The sequence below is a fragment of the Protomyctophum bolini genome (assembly GCF_963924005.1).
Source record: "Protomyctophum bolini genome assembly, chromosome: 21".
In the NCBI taxonomy this organism is placed as follows: Eukaryota; Metazoa; Chordata; class Actinopteri; order Myctophiformes; family Myctophidae; genus Protomyctophum; species Protomyctophum bolini.
This window is the reverse complement of record NC_137882.1, coordinates 1866907-1889674: the sequence shown is the minus strand read 5'-3', so window position 1 is coordinate 1889674 and position 22768 is coordinate 1866907. Positions and strand designations below refer to the sequence as shown.

At 45.2% G+C, this 22768-nt stretch overlaps 1 protein-coding gene across 6 annotated transcripts in view; it reads left to right on the top strand.

Moving 5' to 3' along the window:
- Positions 1-22768, top strand: part of col11a1a (collagen, type XI, alpha 1a) — a 160294-nt gene that overhangs the window by 17643 nt on the left and 119883 nt on the right. For 5 of the 6 annotated variants that reach the window (XR_013966181.1, XR_013966182.1, XM_080794326.1 and 2 more), the window contains exons 2-4: positions 7028-7192; positions 8144-8357; positions 14029-14191. Coding sequence is in view for 4 of the 6 variants with exons in the window: in XM_080794326.1 (XP_080650452.1) it covers positions 7028-7192; positions 8144-8357; positions 14029-14191 (542 nt within the window). In the remaining 2 variants the exon portion in view is untranslated. The remainder of the gene's footprint in view (positions 1-7027; positions 7193-8143; positions 8358-14028; positions 14192-22768) is intronic. The other variant, XM_080794327.1, reaches the window with a different exon arrangement.

Sequence of the window (22768 nt, the reverse complement as noted above, 5' to 3'; positions counted from 1 at the left end):
AAGCTGTGTGACCCATTGATGAGGGGCTTAGCACCCCATAGCGATGATTTGATTGCTGAGCAAAGTACATATACTGTATGCACAGGCATGCTTTTCCATCAGGACACGCCCCCCTCATCTAGACTGAGTGGAAACACATTGAGCATTATGGATGGAGTGTTGGAGGTGTTGGAGTTTGGAAGCGCTCGTTGTAAATCACTCCACCGTCCTGCCGTACACCTGTTCCTAAACGTCACATGATGCAGGAGGCAGCAACAATGTTGTGTTGTTGAAACAAGCACTTCCAAACTCTGACACTCAAATGCAGGGCATTTCTTGACAGAAAGTAGCTCATAATGTTTCTATGGTAGATGTTACTGAAACAAACTTTGCAGATAGAAAGAGGATAATTCAAGCTTTTCGTACATGCTGCAATGTTGGTGAGTTTAACATTGTTTAATGCAATCAGACAGGACTTTTCTTTTATGATGAAATGGGCTGTCATTCCAGAAAGTAGTTGTTTTGACACTCAGTGGACGTTCCCGCATAACTTCCTGGTACGATGATGTCACGCGCATTCCCTCCATTGAGGATACAGTGAGACGGAAAAGCGAGGATGCAAATTCCGGTCTGGCCGGAATGTGATGATGTATGAAGTATGATGATAGATAGAATAGAATGAAATGATGTATGATGATAGTGTGATAGATAGGGCGGCGGTGGCTCAGGGGGGTAGAGTGGCCCGGATGGGAACCGCAAGGTTGCCAGTTCGAACCCTGTGGGCTCCCCCAGAGTTAGTGTCCTCGAAGTGTCCTTGAGGCAGCCTTGCATGGTTTCCACCACCATCGGTGTGTGAATGTATGGGTGAATGTAATGCACAGTCTATGTAAAGCGCCTTGGATAAAGGCGCTATATAAATGCACCATTTACCATTTAGACAGACAGACGGACAGACAGACAGACAGACAGGTAGACAGGCAGACAGGCAGGCAGGCAGTCAGGCAGGCAGACAGACAGACAGACAGACAGACAGAACAGACAGACAGACAGACAGACAGACAGACAGACAGACAGACAGGCAGACAGGCAGACAGACAGACAGACAGACAGACAGACAGACAGACAGACAGACAGACTGGAGTTTCTCTAGTGGAGTTGTGCAGGGCTAAGCGCTCCCCTCTCTCTCTCTCTCTCTCTCTCTCTCTCTCTCTGTCTCTCTCTCTGTCTCTCTCTCTCTCTCTCTCTCTCTCTCTGTCTCTGTCTCTCTCTCTCTCTCTCTCTCTCTCTCTCTCTCTCTCTCTGTCTCTCTCTCTCTCTCTCTCTCTCTGTCTCTGTCTCTCTCTCTCTCTCTCTCTCTCTCTCTCTCTCCACAGTGCTTCAGGCATCCTTTTTTTTTCATGGAATAATAAGAAATAGGTTCATGTTGAAACACGGAGCCCCCCCCTACCCCCCCCCCCCCCCCCCCACGCTCCGCTGCACAGAATGAAGCGCCTGTTAGAGTCCGCTGATCCCCCCCCCCCCCCCCCCTCAACCCCCCACCCCCCCCCCCCCCCCGCCACAGCTGGTATGTCAGCCAAAGCATGTTGAGAGAGGGAAGTCGGGGATTTTCTCTTTTTTTCTTTCTCTTTCTTTTTTTCCCCCCTTTTATAAAGATCCCCCTGTATTAAGGCAAGGTGTTTTTTAAAGCATTATTCATGTTATACTTTAGCTGTTGAAAAAATAGCAGATCTACAAGCTCGTAGCAGCGCGGCACTTGGTGCCGCGCTGCTACGAGCTTGTAGCTTTTGAGCTTGTTGCTTCAAAAAAAATAAATATATATAGCACATTGTTGACATACTATATACTTGACACTACTAGACAGGATGTTTGTTTTGGGTTTTTTTAAGCCACCTAGGGATAAATGAAACAACGCCTTCTCCAGACAGACAGACTGCCCATAGTAGCCGAGACAGAACAGTATTTAGACAGCTTTTTTGCATTTGTTTTAGCAATCCACCCAATTGCAAACCCCTGAGCACAAGTTTATGGACATGGCCCAGACTTCCACATACAAGGACAATAAGTTGACAGTTGTATCCCAAGGCCATAATACGTTCCACCAGAAGCTGATATTTCATAAGTTTGGATGTAAAACAAGTGTCCATATACAAATCAAATGGGCAGCCTATTTCAAATATAGTGAAAGTTTTTCTAATTTCATTGATGAACACAATATCTGGGGTATTTGGAATATTTTGTAGTGAATTGACATGCGTGTCATTGTGATCAAACCAGTCTATTTTACAGTGCTGTGTTTATACATTCTTGTTGTCCTGTCCTGTCCTGTACTCTTGTCTGAGACCAAGTCCACCAGACGGTCATGTCTGGCAATGTACAGTCCTTTATAGTGGCTGCAACCATTTAAGATGTGTGCGACTGTTTCTTTGTCATGTGGTACTGGATGTAGGATGCAGTGTGGGTCGTGTGCTGATGGGTACCAGGTTGCCAAGTTGAACTTGGTCGGCAACACCTGTAAACGGGCTTTAATAGTGAACATGAGAATGTCCTCACCTATGGTGTTATTTGACAGTATAGAGTGTGATAATGAGTGGTTTGCAAAGGGAAGAAGAGCCAGTTTTCCCTGCAGCCTCAGACTGGTCCAGTGTTGTGCACTTTCTGATCGCTTCATTCCTAGAATGGTGGCTCTTGCGGTCGCGGATTTGATTGACAGTTCATGGTGCGCATCGTCTTGCTCGTAGGTCGCACATGCACGGACACGCGGATCTATGACGATGCTGTTGTTGAGCGCAGCAGTTGTTGTATCAGGGCGCCGCCCACTTTAACTGTAATCCTGATCGCTGCCATAGATCATTAAGATCCATCCAGTCGGACCGCACACCGAATCCAGCGGCTTTAATGTCCAATCTACCATTCGCCTTAGTCTTGAATCCAAGGAACTGCGTCTCGTTCTCCAGCGCGGGTGGTACTTTACGTCGCTGCATGTGTTGAATGAGTGACTCACGAGCCATTTCCCTGACCGTGGGGTCGTCGCTGTTGAGCATATTTATAAGGTGACTGGTTCTGGTGGCGGTGTAAACCCATTCAATATTCGGTACACCCAGACCACCATCTCTGATGGCTGAAACAGACACACACACACACACACACACACACACACACACACACACAGATCTCCATGTGGGACACCGGCTGACAGTTAAAACGGGTGCTATGACAACATGTATCATAAGGTTCCCAAGTTGCATCGCCGCCCTCGTTGAAAACAATGTATTTCCAACTCCAGCTTGTCTCAGTTCAGGCTGCATGAACAGCGCTCGAGAGCTCGGTTTCTGCCCCCTCAATGTCGCAACTCTTTACTCTGACTCTATTCGATGGCTCTGGTGTGGTAGATAATGGGAAGCCATTGAGAACGGGGAGTGGCCGTGATAAGCAGAGGGTGGCGGTCTCTCTACTCCTGAACCTATGTTGAACGAGCCTGGGCACCATTTCATTTCGGTATATGATCCTGTCGGGAGCGGATGATATATCGTTACGTCATGTTGTTTTGTAGTCATTAGGATGATATCGTTATGTCATGTTGTAGTATTGTTTTGTAGTCATCAGGATGATATCGTTACGTCATGTTGTAGTATTGTTTTGTAGTCATTAGGATGATATCGTTACGTCATGTTGTAGTATTGTTTTGTAGTCATCAGGATGATATCGTTACGTCATGTTGTAGTATTGTTTTGTAGTCATCAGGGTGATATCGTTACGTCATGTTGTAGTATTGTTTTGTAGTCGACAGGCAGGAACAACAGGCAGCAACTTTATTGAGGGAAAGGAAGGTTTTCCTTCCTTTTCCCTCAATAAAAGCTCTCGTATAGTCTGTAGCTTTTATTGAAAAAAATCAGTTTGAGGGAAAAGGAAGTTGCCGCCTGTTGTTCCTGCCCGTCGACTACAAAACAACACTACAACATGACGTAACGATATCATCCGCTCCCGACAGGATCATACGGACTTTTGAAACAGAGACCCAGGCTTTCCTCCGAGGCGGTGGAAAGCCTGGTGAGGCCAGGTTAATGTTGAACACAACTAACATTTATTGGGCGTTACTTTGAGGACAGCGGTTTACCCGTCTGTCTGATGTTTGAGCCTCTGGTTTATGTCTCTGGAGCGGAGGATAAGCCTAATAAATGGGTTTATACTTTATACTGTGTCTCTGGAGCGGAGGATAAGCCTAATAAATGGGTTTATACTGTGTCTCTGGAGCGGAGGATAAGCCTAATAAATGGGTTTATACTGTGTCTCTGGAGAGGAGGATAAGTCTAATAAATGGGTTTATACTGTGTCTCTGGAGAGGAGGATAAGCCTAATAAATGGGTTTATACTGTGTCTCTGGAGAGGAGGATAAGCCTAATAAATGGGTTTATACTGTGTCTCTGGAGGGGAGGATAAGCCTAATAAATGGGTTTATACTGTGTCTCTGGAGAGGAGAATAAGCCTAATAAATGGGTTTATACTGTGTCTCTGGAGCGGAGGATAAGCCTAATAAATGGGTTTATACTGTGTCTCTGGAGCCGAGGATAAGCCTAATAAATGGGTTTATACTGTGTCTCTGGAGAGGAGGATAAGCCTAATAAATGGGTTTATACTGTGTCTCTGGAGAGGAGGATAAGCCTAATAAATGGGTTTATACTGTGTCTCTGGAGAGGAGGATAAGCCTAATAAATGGGTTTATACTGTGTCTCTGGAGCGGAGGATAAGTCTAATAAATGGGTTTATACTGTGTCTCTGGAGCGGAGAATAAGCCTAATAAATGGGTTTATACTGTGTCTCTGGAGAGGAGGATAAGCCTAATGAATGGGTTTATACTGTGTCTCTGGAGAGGAGGATAAGCCTAATAAATGGGTTTATACTGTGTCTCTGGAGAGGAGGATAAGCCTAATAAATGGGTTTATACTGTGTCTCTGGAGAGGAGGATAAGCCTAATAAATGGGTTTATACTGTGTCTCTGGAGCGGAGGATAAGTCTAATAAATGGGTTTATACTGTGTCTCTGGAGCGGAGAATAAGCCTAATAAATGGGTTTATACTGTGTCTCTGGAGAGGAGGATAAGCCTAATGAATGGGTTTATACTGTGTCTCTGGAGAGGAGGATAAGCCTAATAAATGGGTTTATACTGTGTCTCTGGAGCGGAGGATAAGCCTAATCAATGGGTTTATAGTGTGTCTCTGGAGCGGAGGATAAGTCTAATAAATGGGTTTATACTGTGTCTCTGGAGCGGAGGATAAGCCTAATCAATGGGTTTATAGTGTGTCTCTGGAGCGGAGGATAAGCCTAATAAATGGGTTTATACTGTGTCTCTGGAGAGGAGGATAAGCCTAATAAATGGGTTTATACTGTGTCTCTGGAGCGGAGGATAAGCCTAATAAATGGGCCGTGGCTGTTGTTGGATATTGTTAGCCTTTGTTCTTTTGTTTGTTTTGTTGTAGACTGTAGCAGTGTTGTTTTTGGCAACACATTTAGATTTTTAGTTTTAGTCATAGTCTCTTGAATAGTTTTAATTCAGTGTTTAGTTTTAGTTTTAGTCACCTGGAATGTTTTAGTTTAGTCGACTAAATCTACGGTTGATTTAGTCGACGACAATGTTTTTTTTGACGGGCCTTGAGGCCGCAATGATCTTGCGCTTGCAGAGCTTGTAGATCTGCTATTTTCAGCATACAACCAAGTGTAAAATGACTTGTACTGGATCTTTTGTTGACGAAATTGTCAATATATAAATAGTGTTCAGTGGAAAAAGGTAGTCGACAAACATTTTGTCGTCTTAGTTTTAGTCGACGAAAACAACACTGAACTGTAGTGCGGTATAATATACTGTATATATATATATATATATATATGAATATGGACCTTTATTTGCTGATACAAATTGAGCAGGAAGAAAGAAGAGTATTTTTGAGTGGTGCAACCACTCCAAGGAACAGCAATGTCCGTGTTCACCTATGTGTCTGTGTGACGTTAATGGGTACCAGTAGGGGCGCTGTTGTGCTAGAAACGGAGAGAGAGAGAGAGAGAGTGCTGCACTGTTGCCTGCTAATGAGAGAGAGAGAGGGGGGGGGGGGGAGTTGCACCACTCAGTTCACACGGGTGTGATTTTTTCAATACAGATAATTATTATGTTCAGTCAGGACAACTCAAGAATGGATGTATGGATGCATATCATGTCTGTAGCTGGTCAGTGTCTGTGACATCATGTCTGTAGCTTCAGGTCAATGTCTGTGACATCATGTCTGTAGCTGGTCAGTGTCTGTGACATCATGTCTGTAGCTGGTTAATGTCTGTGACATCATGTCTGTAGCTGGTCAGTGTCTGTGACATCATGTCTGTAGCTGGTCAGTGTCTGCATGTGACCACAGCACAGTTTCCTTGACAGGGAGATCTATTACACACAGCGAACTATAACACATGAAGTGATGTTTATTAAACAATCAAGACAAGAGGCGATCGATAAATACATCTTATCGCCCCACGCTGGATCAAACATGTCCGTCTATAAATTGTATTGATGCCTGCCAACCAGCGCTGTCCGGGGGAACTGTACCCTATAAACTAACCACTTAAGCCCTGTAATATTTCACCGTAGAGACAAAAGACAATCTGCAAGCTCACAACCTTTTATTTTCATTATTGGGGAATATATATAATATTGTGTGTGTGTGTGTGTGTGTGTGTGTGTGTGTGTGTGTGTGTGTGTGTGTGTGTGTGTGTGTGTGTGTGTGTGTGTGTGTGTGTGTGTGTGTGTGTGTGTGTGTGTGTGTGTGTGTGTGTGTGTGTGTGTGTGTGTGTGTGTGTGTGTGTGTGTGTGTGTGTGTGTGTGTGTGTGCGCGCGCGCGCGTGCAGGTTTAGACATTTTGGAGAGAAAAAAAAACTTTTAAACGACATTCCCAAAAATAGGGACACCATGGATGGGTCAATGAGGTTATGTTTATATTCATATCATGATCTAACCGTTGTTTTCTCTCTCCCCCCTCCCCCCCTCCCCCTCTCCCCCCTCCCTCTCCAACAGCAGACCCAGTGGACGTACTAAAAGTATTAGAATTTCACAATTCCCCCGAAGGAGTGAGGACGACGTCGGGATTCTGCACCAACCGAAGGGATTCCAAGCCCGACACGGCCTTCCGAGTGTCTAAGAACGCCCAGCTCTCTGCCCCAACCAATCAGCTGTTCCCAGGTAAGACCCCGCCTCTCTGCCCCCCACCAATCAGCTGTTCCCAGGTAAGACCCAGCTCTCTGCCCCGGCCAATCAGCTGTTCCCAGGTAAGACCCAGCTCAGTGCCCCGGCCAATCAGCTGTTCCCAACTCAGTGCCCCCAGACAGTGTGGGACGCTCCTCTCCTCCTCCAGGTGGTGTGTCTTTTTGTTTAAATATATTTTTTATCCCACGATTTTGTAACATTTTTCACCCCTGTGTCAATCATCTAATGTGATCCTGGGCTCTACACACCCTCCACCAACCTAGTCCCCATATATGGGGGACAAGGGGAGAGCAACCTAGTCCCCATATATGGGGGACAAGGGGAGAGCAACCTAGTCCCCATATATCCTCTCCTCTCCTCTCCTCCTCCAGGCGGCGTGTCTAACAGTGTTGTTTTTGGCAGCAAATTTCTATTTTAGTTTAGTCATAGTCTTTGGACTGAAACTTAATTTAGTTTTTGTCATATTTTAGTCACCTGGAATGTCTTAGTGTTAGTCTATAGTTTTAGTCGACTAAACGTCATAAGATTTTAGTCGACTAAATCTAGAGTTGATTCAGTCGACTAAAATGTATTTTGGGTTAGGGTTAGGGTTAGGGTTAGGGTTAGCCTTGATGCCGTCGTAATGAGTGTTTTTACACTTGCTGAAAATAGCCGATCTACAAGCTCACAACGCAGATCGGCTATTTTCAGCATGCAACCAAGTGTAAAATGACTTATACTGGATCTCTTGTCCACTAGTCCCCTTCCTAGCATTTTAGTCTAGTTTTTATTTGTCGACGAAATTGTCAATATATTTAGTCTTAGTTTTAGTCGCCGTAGCTTTTTGTCAGTGAAAATAGGTAGTCGACGAACATTTTTCGTCTTAGTTTTAGTCGACGTAAACAACACTGGTGTCTAACCTCTCCTCTCCTCTCCTCCCTCCTCCAGGCGGCGTGTTCCCCGAGGACTTCTCCATCCTGACCACGGTGCGTCCCAAGGCGGGGCTCCAGACCTTCCTGCTGTCGCTGTACAGCGAGCAGGGCGTCCAGCAGCTGGGCGTGGAGCTGGGCCGCTCGCCCGTCTTCCTCTACGAGGACCAGAGCGGGCGGCCGGCGCCCGAGGACTACCCGCTGTTCCGCTCCCTCAACCTGGCCGACGGGAAGTGAGTTCAGCGCGTCGTTACCGGGCATGATGACATGCACGTTACACACACACACACACACACACACACACGTTACACACACGCACGTTACACACACACGCACGTTACGAGGCAGCGGTGGCCGAGCGGTTTGTCGTATCCCCGGACCGGCACGTTAAAATTTCCACCGCTGAAGTGCCCTCGAGCAAGGCATTGAACCCATGTTTCTATGAGCAGGGCCTGGCTGTAAACAAGTTCTTGAGCTTAGTCCAGTTACCCTGCAGGGTAAACATAGTACCTTTCCTTTCCTTACACACACACACAGACACACACACGTTACACACACACACACACACAGACACGGGAATCGAACCCGGGTCTCAACGTGTGGAAAGCCAACTTCTTAACCGCTAATCCAAAGGGATATCCCTGTGGCATTTGAGGCCATCAGGCTGAGGCTGTGAGCCACACTGCTACGCGCACGCACGCACGCACACACACACACACACACACACACACACACACACACACACGCTCTTTGGAGAGAGAAGTGCAGGCTGCAGGCCTTGTACCGCGCAGAGTGAAGTTGGTAAATGAGAAGTGTCTGTTTTCCAACGTCGCTCGTCTGTTACGGTTTTAAGCTGCCACTTTAAGATCACATTGATTGGGTTGAGGAATACACAGCCAGTGTTCATTCATCTCCTAGATTTGAATCCATTCTGACCTGAGATCAGATTCTAAAAATGTCTTCTACATCCGGATAGTTTTCCATTTTGACCTGAGATCAGATTCTATAAATGTTCTTCTACATCCTGACAGTTTTCTGAAAAAGCTATGTTTCTATGTCAGTCGCTCTTCGATTTTTCAAAAACAGCAGACCTACAAGCTCGTATCTGCTATTTTTCAATAGCTAAAGCAAAACATAATGCCAAACACCAAAAAGGGGGTTCCTGCCCAAAATGGGTTAAAACAAAAGGAACCCATGGAAGGATCCAGTTGGAACCTTAACCCTATATAACCCTAACCCTGATCCAGTTAGAATGCTGATTTCTTCCTCTCGGGTCAGAGCAGAGAACACAGAACAACACGGGTCTGGCCCGTTATCTCACCGCAGGCGCCATGTCACATGATCACACACGCATCTCCTCCTCGGGGGTCCCATATGGGCACCGGTGCCCACCGCCCAGGAACCAGGGGCACCGAGAGAGAGAGAGAGATAGAGAGACACAGAGACACAGCGCGCAGCGGGGACCTACAGACAGACAGACAGACAGACCGACAGACAGACCGACAGACCTCCATGGGCCGGCTCTGACCTCAGCCTTGAACTCACTGCCTCAGGGTAGTTTACAGAGGAGGTGGGGGGGGGGGGGGGGTGTGGGCAGCACTCAGCTTCCTTATCCCATTCTGACCTGAGATCAGATTCATACAAGGTTTCCACTGCAGGACACACACTGGTCTGATTAATTAACCCATTCTGACCCGAGATCAGATTCTAAAAAAAATGTCAGTCGATCTTCGATTTTTTTCAAAAAATAGCAGACCTACAAGCTCGTAGCGCGCCACTCGGTGGCGCGCTATGAGCTTGTAGATCTTCTATTTTTTCAATAGCTAAAGTATAACATGATGCTATAACACCGAAAGGGGTTCCCGTTCAGAATGGGTTATTAGCCCCGTGGATTAGCTATGTGGCCCAATCAGATTTTGTGCCAGAGAATCCCTGATAGTCTCCTCCTATCAGGCGAGGGCCTGATTATTACCCCCCGGGTGGAGCTCCTCGTATAGGTTCAACCAATCCCAGCGTTCGGAGCCTCAGAGCCTCAGCTTAGCCGACAAGACACGATGAGCCCTTCTTTTTTTTTTGTGGGAGCGCAAGGCGTGAGAGCAAACACAGAGGCTGCTGGGAAAGTCTGTTTCTCCCTCTCTCTCTCTCTCTCTCTCTCTCTCTCTCTCTCTCTCCTATATTATTCAGCTATTAATGTAGATTTTCGTCCTGCACAAACATTAAAGATGGAGCACCCTAAAACATGATCATTAGGTCTTATTGTGGAGGAAAAAATAAATAAATTGTGGCACTCCATCTTTAAACTCCCGTTGACAATTAATGAAGAACGTATACGTCACAATATGTGGACGAGCAGATCGACACGTTACGTCATGATGACGAACGATGATAAGAGATGAGAGGACGGTTCACAGAGGTGTGAACGCAGTGTTTTATGACACCTGATCCACCTGTTACCCTGATCTGCGCGGTGTTAGCATAGCGTCATTGTTAGGGGCGACTGTGGCTCAGGAGGTAGAGCAGGTCGTCCAATGATCCGTGGGTCGGCGGTTCGAATCCCGGCTCCTCCTCCTGTCTACATGTCGAAGTGTCCTTGGGCAAGAAGACACTGAACCCCAAATTGCTCCCGATGTGCTGGTTGGTGCCTTGCATGGTTTCCGCCGCAATCGGTGTGTGAATGGGTGAATGTGATACACAATCTATGTGAAGCGCCTTGGATAAAGGCGCTATATAAATGCACCATTTACCATTTACCCTGATCTGCGCAATGTTAGCATAGCATCATTGTTACCCTGATCCGCGCAGCGTGCGTGCTTGAGCGGAGCGGCACACACAAAGATAATATTACCACTGTGAAAAAGAGCAGCCCCTCCTCCCCCCCCTCCCCCCTCCCCTCTCCCCTCCCCTCTCCTCCAAATAGCATGGATGAGTCTGAGAGGATTTTCATCCTGAGCTTTCGTGGAATGTACTGTATACGTTATTATGAATCTATGTGTAACTGCATGTGGCCTGAGGCCATGACGGTTTTACACATGTCTTCTAAATCCGTTTAATGAAACACGTATGTTTCTATATCAGGAGGACTCCTGGAATTATTATGTGTTTTGCTGCCGACACCCATCTCAAAATACTTTGTTCCAGCGACCCCCAGAAGCAAAGACTTTGCGGTAATCACACCCATGTGAAGTGAGGGGCGCTAATATATATATATATATTAAAATCTAAGTCATGTTGCTAATATGATTTGGTGATGTAAAAACAAACGGTGACAATCTTTATTTGTTAATGGCATTTCACGTTTGTGTTATAGGGACAAGATGACGTAAATTCTCCCTTCATTGTCAATTTTTGGCATTTTTTAAACAAACATGAAAACATTTCAGAACCACTGTAAGATGACCAATGGATGCGTGCACATTTATTTGCTGCTACAGGCCCCTTCGTCTGTCCTGAAATGTGACCAGATTTGACTAAGAGACTGGCAATGCTTAAACATGTAGCTAGGTGTAATGTTAGAGACCACAGAAGACATGTACTGTAAATATGAAATAAATGCTTAAACATGTAGCTATAGGTGTAATGTTAGAGTCCACAGAAGACATGTAAATATGAAATAAATGCTTAAACATGTAGCTATAGGTGTAATGTTAGAGACCACAGAAGACATGTAAATATGAAATAAATGCTTAAACATGTAGCTAGGTGTAATGTTAGAGACCACAGAAGTGAACCTTTTTCAAGCCTGTTTTCTCAACTCTCTGTTTCTCTGCCAGACATTACTCTATAAGCCATATCTCCAAAACTGGTGGGTCAAACTGAACAACCAATATGTCAATTTGAAGCTATGATTTCCTGCTTTCACATGACATGAAAATTCAAAACGTTCCAATGGCATTCCCTCAGTCAAATTTAGTCACAAATGTCTCCACATTATTTAGCTTTTTGGTGAGGCTGTAAAACCCTCCTCCACAGAGAGCCTCTGCTCTGTTGGAGGAGAATAATTCTCAAAGCGATCTGACCAAAACTCCGGCCCCAATAATAAACTCTGACCTCTGGTCTAATTGTTGTTAAATGCTCCGTGAGCACCTCTGACCACACGGTCATATCGAGTCCCCGCGCGGGACAGGGACGGGGCGGGACGGGGTCTCGTTCCTCTGGAGGAACAATGTTTTGACTGTGGACCCCCTGTTGCTCCGCCGGGGGCAGAGCCGGGACCCTTCCTGGACCTGTGTGTGCAGGGATGGATTAGCCCCAGCGAGGAGGGGGCCCTGGGGGCCGTTAAATGTTTTTTGGGCGGGCCCCTGTAGTGCGCGCGTGCACAGAGTTAGAGCCCAAAGGCTAATTTGGCCCTGGGTGGAAAAACTACTTGTTTTTTTTTACTTTTTGTAAAAGTATCTATACTGCAATATAGACTGTTACTAACTATAGTGTAATAGTTATTCAACATTTACTCAAATGTACTTAAAGTACCAAAAGTAAAAGTACTCATTGTGCAGTAATGTCCCAATTTAAAGTATTATAGCAAATGTATGAATCTTTTGAAAGCAGCAGATCTACAATCTCTTGTAGATCTGCTGCTTTAGCAATAATAATAATAATAATCTAAATCTACACAAAGGAACTAGATAACTAAAGTTTTCAAATAAATGTCGCGAAAGACAAAGTACAATATTTGGATACGAGATGTAAGTGGAGTAGAAGTAAAAGTATTGTAAATTGGAAACGTGTACAAATACCTCAAAATGTGTACTTTGAACAGTAAGTACGGTATTTAACCCATTTTGGGGCGGGAACCCCTTTTGGTGTAAGCATCATGTCATGCTTTAGCTATTGAAAAATAGCAGATCTACAAGCTCGTAGCGCGCCACCGAGTGGCGCGCTACGAGCTTGTATCGACTGAAGAACGACTGACATAGAAACATAGCTTTTTCAGAAAAATGTCAGGATGTAGAAGAACATTTTTTAGAAATCTGATCTCAGGTCAGAATGGGTTAAGTAAATGTACTTTTTGACTGTGTACGCCCCCCTCTCCCTTCCCCCCGGGAAACCTGCCCTGCAGAACTCCGGTTCCTGACACCCACTTTCCTCAATGTTCAGCGTGTCTGTCATGTGTTCAGCGTGTCTGTCATGCACGCCACGAGTAACCCGGGAGGAGGATTAAGTTTGAGAGTTTAATGAGCGTAATCCCGCGTTAAACAGGGCCAAGGAGTTGGAAGAATGTGGTACACACGCGCACACGCACACACGCACACGCACATGCACACACACACACACACACACACACACACACACACCGCCGGTGCCCCGGAATGCAGTAGCTCTCCTAGTATAAGTGCAGTGGGCTCGCTCGCTCTGTGAAGGTGTGGGACTCACGTGTGACCCTGGTTAGCCCCTTTTGCATCTGTGGGTGGGCGGGGTGGGTCGCTCGTGACATTTGCATGTGCGAACGTCATCACGAATCACGGTACGGAGACGGCACACGTACACATAAGTGGCAATTGTTTTAAGCAACATTACACCAGAGGGTGTGCTTTACTCATCGTTATTGGCACGCCTGCGTTGCTGCAGTATAAGCAGTGCATAGTGTATAATATTGTTTGCCCCTCTTTTGATTTTATTTCTAGTTTTTAACCTTTTAAACCTTTTAATTTGTTTCCTAATAAATATGTCTGTACTTCTTTCTGTAAAGCGACTTTGGGTACCTAGAAAAGCGCTATATAAATCGTATATATTTAATTATACAACATTATACAGCAGTTACCCTTAAAACTAAAACACCTCAACTCATATCACAGCTCATATTACCTGCGAGGGCTAGATATTACCATATTACCAGCTCATAATACCTCAACATATTATTTTTAATAACTTGTTGTTGTTGTTGTGCGTCCTCCCTCCCTCCACCAGGTGGCACCGCATCGCCATCAGCGTGGAGAAGAAGACCGTCACCATCATCGTGGACTGCAAGAAGAAGCTCACTAAGCCCCTCCCCCGGGGCGACGCCCCCGTCGTCAACACCAATGGCATCGTGGTGTTCGGCACCCGGCTCCTGGACGAGGAAGTGTTCCAGGTAACGTTGTTTTATAATGCATAATGACGTTATGTTAATGTCCGATCTGCGAACGGTTTGCTGTCTTGTTTTCTGAGCTGCGTTCGTTGCTGTTGCATTCGTGCGCTGCTGTGATTGGCTGGAAAGGTGTGTCATTCTGCGCTGTGATTGGACGAGCACGTTGCACAACGGGTGCGCTACATGGGCCGATATATGAGAGAGAGAGAGAGAGGGAGAGAGAGAGAGAGAGAGAGAGAGAGAGAGAGAGAGACAGAGAGAGAATGCACAATATTGTTATAGTTTCACAAGGTTTACACCTTTATTTAATTCCTATTTATATCCAATTATTTATTTGTAAATACATTGTTTTATTTTGTTTGCCTGGTTCCACTTCTGCTTTGGCAATGTGAACGTACGTTTTCCCATGCCAATAAAGCTCATTTGAATCGAATTGGGGAGAGAGAGAGAGAGAGAGAGAGAGGTAGGGATGAACTGTGTAGATACTGTGGGTGTGTCACATCCCAGGACGCGTATGGACTAGTCATATATTCATAAATGATTGTTCAGCGTATTTCTGTACCCTCAGCCTTCAGAGGGTGTGGTATTAAGGCACCTTCTCAACTGAACAGCTTCTGAGTAACTCTCTCTGATAGAGAGACTATGGAGAGACACGCAGAGTAACTCCAATAGAGAGACTGTCTGTGGAGAGACAAGCGGACTGGTTTGGTTTTGGTTAACTGTTAAAGTCTGCTTGATATAAAGTTATGCAGATGTTGACGACAGTGTTGATTTTGCAGTGAGAGCGACACTGTATTTTGCTCCTCCAAACATGGAGTTATTGTCGTCCTTTGCCTTCCAGTAGTCCAAGTTTTAAACAGCTTAGCAAGGTGTTTCAAAATGTGTGAAACATGCAGATTTTGAGGGATTTCACATCATTGGCCTTTTTGGCGACATGCAAATACGGTTTTGGCTCGGATCGCTGCTGTGGTTTGCACGATTAGCCATGCATGCACGCACGCACGCATGCACGCGCGCACGCCATTTCAATATATGTTCATTCAGACATTTATTTCTCCCTTCAAATTCCTTCGTGGTCGTCTGTCCCAACTCTTAGCAGCATCACGTCACACACTATGCTAATCAGCTCCAGCAGCTTTCCCTCGGTTTGGCATTATACAGTGTTTGTTTGTAGCCGGCCTATGGAAGCAGGCGATGTTGTTTTGACATTATAAGGTGTTTGTAACTGGCCTATGGAAGCAGAGCGATGTTGTTTTGACATTATAAGGTGTTTGTAGTCGGCCTATGGAAGCAGAGCGATGTTGTTTTGGTATTATATGCCAGGGACCTCCATAAGAGAAGATTTTCACGGCTCTATCAGTGATTCTCAACCTGTTTAATTGCACCCCATTGAACCCCAGTTTTACAGGCTACGTACAGGCCTATAATTATTTAATGGCATTTCTATCTCTGGGACCCCCAATTTATTTTGTAAAATCAATGTTGATTTAAAAACAGAGATGTGTATGGGGTGAGCGGTGAGTCTCTCACCACCGCGGCTCAGTGACGTCATGTTGTAGTTTTAGTAAAAACAGAGAGGTGTGTTTGGGGTGAGCGGTGAGTCTCTCACCACCGCGGCTCAGTGACGTCATGTTGTAGTTTTAGTAAAAACAGAGAGGTGTGTTTGGGGTGAGCGGTGAGTCTCTTACCACCGCGGCTCAGTGACGTCATGTTGTAGTTTTAGTAAAAACAGAGAGGTGTGTTTGGGGTGAGCGGTGAGTCTCTTACCACCGCGGCTCAGTGACGTCATGTTGTAGTTTTAGTAAAAACAGAGAGGTGTGTTTGGGGTGAGCGGTGAGTCTCTTACCACCGCGGCTCAGTGACGTCATGTTGTAGTTTTAGTAAAAACAGAGAGGTGTGTTTGGGGTGAGCGGTGAGTCTCTTACCACCGCGGCTCAGTGACGTCATGTTGTAGTTTTAGTAAAAACAGAGAGATGTGTTTGGGGTGAGCGGTGAGTCTCTTACCACCGCGGCTCAGTGACGTCATGTTGTAGTTTTAGTAATAACAGAGAGAGAGGTGTGTTTGGGGTGAGCGGTGAGTCTCTTACCACCGCGTCTCAAGTGACGTGTTGTGAGCTTGTTGATCAGCTGTTTTCAGCGTGCAACCAAGTGTAAAATTACTTCTACTGGATCTCTTGTCCACGAGTCCCTTCCCAACATTTTAGTCCAGTTTTTATTTGTTGGCGAAATTGTCAAATTATATTTAGTCTTAGTTTTAGTCATCGTAGCTTAGTTTTCATATAGTTTCCATTTAGTTTTCCCTCAGTGAGAAAAGGCAGTCGACGGACATTTTTCGTCTTAGTTTTAGTCGACGTACTCACTCAACAGACGTGTGTGAGCCAATCACAGGTTGTCTTTGTCGGGGGTCAGACTTTACCTTGTAATTACACACACTTTAGAGATGTTAGTCGTCCAACTGTAGCCTTCTGTTACAGCCTAGAACCACGCACGCACGCACACACGCATGCACTCACGCATGCACTCACGCACGCGTGCACGCACGCACGCACACACTCACGTTCTGGGTGGAATGTGTCCTTGAACATGCTCCTACTGTAATCTACACTACAGTGGTGGCTTTCAACCCAGTTTTTTCATATTATGGTCCATTATTTTTTCGTCATTTGAGCCATGGAACCACCGTTCGATGGGATGTTAGCCTCTCGTACCTGAAGACTTTGATTAGACTTTCATCAGAGCTTCCGTTGCTCCAGACCGTATGACGGAAGCATTTATATTGTACTCATGATCGGAGCTTCCGTTGCTCCAGACTGTACGACGGAAGCATTTATATTTTACTCATGATCAGAGCTTCCGTTGCTCCAGACTGTACGACGGAAGCATTTATATTGTACTCATGATCGGAGCTTCCGTTGCTCCAGACTGTACGACGGAAGCATTTATATTTTACTCATGATCAGAGCTTCCGTTGCTCCAGACTGTATGACGGAAGCATTTATATTTTACTCATGATCAGAGCTTCCGTTGCTCCAGACTGTATGACGGAAGCATTTATATTTTACTCATGATCAGAGCTTCCGTTGCTCCAGACTGTACGACGGAAGCATTTATATTTTACTCATGATCAGAGCTTCCGTTGCTCCAGACTGTATAACAGGAAGCATTTATATTTTATTTATTTTTTAAACATCTGTTTATTATGATTTTTGGCATATAAGCATTTCAGTAATGATTTAACCATAAAATTACAGATCGGACAAAAAATAGCAAAAAACGTACAAACAAGAGACTTACAATAAAAGGAGACAAAACATAACTCAAAGAAAAAGACAAAAACAATAAAATTATAACTGACAAGGCTGATGACTACACGGCATTCCGAGGACAGAAACAACATCACTATAAATTCTAAAAAACATTTCTGATGTGAAAAGGAAGACATATGCATACATGTGTACCCACATAGAAAATACAGACGTATACAGTATACACATATCAAACATTAATTAGACGACATTACGGGGCAGAACAACATTCAATTACACCACTTCAGTCCAATGTAACAAGCATCTCAATAATGGGCGACCAGGTTTTTAGATAAAGGTGTTAAGCATTTATATTTTACTCATGATCAGAGGTTCCGTTGCTCCAGACTGTACGACGGAAGCATTTATATTTGACTCATGATCAGAGCTTCCGTTGCTCCAGACTGTACGACGGAAGCATTTATATTTGACTCATGATCAGAGCTTCCGTTGCTCCAGACTGTACGACGGAAGCATTTATATTTTACTCATGATCAGAGCTTCCGTTGCTCCAGACTGTACGACGGAAGCATTTATATTTGACTCATGATCAGAGCTTCCGTTGCTCCAGACTGTACGACGGAAGCATTTATATTTTACTCATGATCAGAGCTTCCGTTGCTCCAGACTGTACGACGGAAGCATTTATATTTTACTCATGATCAGAGCTTCCGTTGCTCCAGACTGTACGACGGAAGCATTTATATTTTACTCATGATCAGAGCTTCCGTTGCTCCAGACTGTACGACGGAAGCATTTATATTTTACTCATGATCAGAGCTTCCGTTGCTCCAGACTGTACGACGGAAGCATTTATATGTTACTCATGATCAGAGCTTCCGTTGCTCCAGACTGTACGACGGAAGCATTTATATTTTACTCATGATCAGAGCTTCCGTTGCTCCAGACTGTATGGAGGAAGAATTTATATTTTACGAAAGGCAACAGTCTGGCAACAGTCTCACTCTCTCTCTCTCTCTCTCTCTCTCTCTCTCTCTCTCTCTCTACTACTGCTGTGTCAAAGTTGTAACAAACTCCCATCTTTTCAGAGTCTTGTTTGTTTTCCTGAGACACATGTATGCTCGCCCAGCCTGAGGTGTGTAGACTGTAGAGAGAGAGAGGGAGAGAGAGGGAGAGGGGTCATCAGCTAAGCTAGGTCCATGTGCATTCAGAGTGCAGGGGGGGGGGGGGGGGGGGAGAGCACGCTGGCTTGTTTACAACTAGTCATTATGTGACTGCCATGCTTTGAGTCATTGCCTCTGCCTGTCTGTCTGTTGTGTCTCCCTCTCCCTCTCCCTCTCCCTCTCTCTCTCTCTCTCTCTCTCTCTCTCTCTCTCTCTCTCTCTCTCTCTCTCTCTCTCTCTCTCTCTCCCTACTGAATTCTACTGCCTGTCTGTCTGTCTCTCTTATAGGGCTGCCATGCTTTAGTTTGACTGATTGCTACTGCCTGTCTGTTGTTTAGAGTGTCACAGTCACCGTCCCCTGAAAAGTATTTATTTGAAGACGTTTACGCCGTGGACAAAGCCTTAACTAGAGTTGTGACAAAGCATGACAATAAAACACAATGTTAATACAACACAATGTTAATACAACACAATGTTTTGGGCCGATCAAATAATTCGTAAGTAGAAAAACAACAAAAAAAGTCTTGTAACCTGACGTCTTCTGACGCCCAAAACATTGTGTTTGTTGTCATGTCACAACTCCGGTTGCCTTTGTCCGCGGCGTGAACGTCCTTAAATAAATACTTTTTGAAAAGTCTGTGGGAGGAGGGGAGGGGGCATTTAGAATCTTCCCTTTCACTATATGTCAGTTCACTGTTTTCCCCAAACAGGGTCTGCTTATTCCCCCCCCCGAGTCACACATTGTGGTTTTTGGGGGTTTGTTTTTTAAATCGAAAACAAACCAACATTTCTCTCGCAAGAGTTGGCTTGTTTTTGGAGAAGGGGTTGCCTGTTGTTCTGAGCTTGTAGATCTGCTATTTGTTTTTGGAGGTGGGTTGCATCATTGCATGCTGTTGTGTGAGCTTGTAGATCTGCTGATTTGTTTTCTGGGCCTATAATAATATAACATGGCCAGAACAGGAGCAGGTTGACAGTGAGAAGATAAAGATGAGATATACATTTATCTCCTGTCGGCTGTGATTAGGTGTATGAAAGAGGACTGTAGCCAGACACAGTTCAACTGGAGGAAAACATCAATGAAGAGCCTATAGCTAGCAGGGTTGTCGCTGTGCGTGTGTGCGTGCGTGCGTGCATGCGTGTGTATGCGTGCGTGCGTTTTCTCTGTTTCCACTGTTTCTCACGATGACCCAGGTCATATAAACCCTTATAGTGTGAAGAATACACTGATGAATGAAGGTCAGTGCAAAGCTTTAAGCTGGGGCCGTTCATGCTGGTTAATAGAATGTGAAAGTCCCGTTCATGACGACCTTCGCTGTCTGTCTCTCCCCTTCTCTCTTACTTGTCTGTCTCTCCCCGTGTGTGTGTGTGTGTGTGTGTGTGCGTGTGCGCGTGAGCGCGCGTGTGTGTGTGTGTTGCTGTTGCGTATAGCACAAATATTCAAACATTTTTGTGTTATTTTTGTCTTGTTTTTTGTGTGACATTTGGGGGTTATTTTCCGCGTCTGTGGCCATGCGGCCATAAATGGCCTCTTATGCCCCATGATACCTGTGTGTGTGTGTGTGTGTGTGTGTGTGTGTGTGTGACTGTGTGTGTGTGTGTGTGTGTGTGTGTGTGTGTGTGTGAGAGTGAGAGTGAGGGGAGATCTGGTGTGGATGAATGAGAGTCTTTCATTGCCCCCCACCGCCCACCACCCCCCCATACCTTCCTCATTCTACCCCCTCATGCCCCCCCAAACCCCCCCCCCCATGGAGCCGGGGCCATGAGACCATCTATTCATCCCTAGCTGACATTACCTGTCAGAGGCACGCGCACACACACACACACACACACACACACACACACACACACACACACACACACACACACACTGGCTGACCGCATGCACATACATGTACAGTACACGTTCACACACGCAGCAGCAACACACACACACACACACACGCGTGCAAAGTTTCCGCAACCGCACGCACGCACACACACACACACACAGCCACTGACCGGGTTTTTTTCGACCAATGACAAAGCATCTATATACTAGGAACATCTTTGAATGCAGATTGCGACCCCTATAGAAGTGTCACAGAGACTTATACATTCTTTATGGCAGCTTTGACATGTTACTGTATTTTGTATTTGTTGACGGAATTGTCCATAATTATATTCACTGATAGCTTAATTATAGCCACGATGGCTTACTTCTTATTTTGGCTTCTGTTCAGTTTTCATCAGTGAAAAAAGGTAGTCGACGAACGTTTTTGGTCCCTCTCTCTCTCTCTCTCTCTCTCTCTCTCTCTCTCTCTCTCTCTCTCTCTCTCTCTCTCTGTCTCTGTCTCTCTCTCTCTCTCTCCCTTCATCAGGTTGTAGTTTATTTAGTGTAGGGTTTGAGGAGGTGGCATGGCTAATTAGTGCAGTGTAATTACAGCTGAGGTGTTACAACTCCTTTTGTTTTGATTCACTCGCTCTGTCATTACAGCGTGGAAGTGCTAACGGTCTGTCTGTCTGTGTGTCTGTCTGTCTGTCTGTCTGTCTGTCTGTCTGTCTGTCTGTCTGTCTGTGTGTGTGTACAGTACAAAATGTGACGAGGTCATCGCATTTGGGGCGAGTGGCTAATGCCGTATTTAGCCCCATAAATGACCCATTTGCAGTGACTCAGTGAGCATTGTGGTCAATCCTACAGCAACGTATTTACATTGGGCTTCACTGAGCGTTCAGAACACGTTGTCGTAGGAAGTGCATTTCTCTCACAGCACCTCGGCAACAAATGGGTGTTATTTACATGCACTGCTTTGACCTTTGACCCCGTTGCTTTGACCTTTGACCCCATTGCCTCCAGTGAGACACTGAACCCTACATTGCCTCCCGTGCGGCGGTCGGTGTATGAATGAACGGACCATTGTAAAGCGCTTTGAGCACTATATACGCGCTATAAAAATGCAGTTGTATAGGGTTGGATCAGACTTTGAAGACATGGGGGTGCCATACCTCCAAAACACACGGAGGGAGCGGAGAAGGGGGGAGACGTGCAGAGAGTTTGGGGCTGGTTGAAGACCAAGCCAGCTGCGGCATTTTGGATCAGTTGGAGAGGCTTAAGTGCACATGCCGGACGGTACCAGTGCCGGTACCGGTGGGCCAGTAAGGAGGGAGTTAAAATAGTCAAGTTTTGATAATACTGATGTCTGGATATTTAAGGAAGGGCCTGATCCTTTGAATGTTAGAGTGTAAACCTAATTATGAATGAATGAATGTATGAATGAATTAATGAATGAATTAATTAATTAATTACTGAATGAATGAATGAATGAAATTAATTAATGAACGAGAGCTGAGTGTCCAGGACAACACCAATAAGGTTATTGGCTGTTGGAATCGAAGTTACCCAAGGTGTTGTCTATATGGACATAGTTAGATTAGCTGTGTTGTGTTGTGTGGTACTGTGCTGTGCTGTGCTGTGCTGTGCTGTGCTGTGCTGTATGTGGTACAGGAGAGGGCTGGGGTCTTTTATCTGTACTGTATGAGGTACAGGAGACTGGCTGTACTGTAACACTTCCCAGGTGTTCACAAACACAAAACATATTTTAGCCTCACAGCTGCTCTGCTCTAAGACTCTTTCTGTCTGTCTGCCTGCCTCTCTCTCTCTCTCTCTCTCTACACTACAGTAGTTACTTTATAGATTGTTATTAATCCAACATGAGTTATTTATAAGCTACACGCTATAGTAGATCTGCTACTTTTGGAAAATTGGGCGCATGACACATAATCCTCTCCCACCAAACGTTTTTAACTCAAATCGTTGATTCTGGGGGTCCTTGTCATGGAACAGGTTGAACCCACTGACAGAGAATCAGAGGTTTTTCTCAAAACTGTCATGATTTATAGAAAACATTCGTAGAAACTGGTCTCAGGTATAAATGGGTTAAGTACATTTTGATGCGAATACTTTTGGCACTTTTACTCAAGTACCTTTTGAGTATACCTCCAGACTTTTACTTGTAACAGAGTACTTCTATATTGTAAAGTATTGATACTTTAACTTAAGTCAGATTCTCAGTCTCAGATTGGTGGACTAATCAGAGCCAAGTGGAGGCTGTGTGTGTGTGTGTGTGTGTGTGTGTGTGTGTGTGTGTGTGTGTGTGTGTGTGTGACTGTGTGTG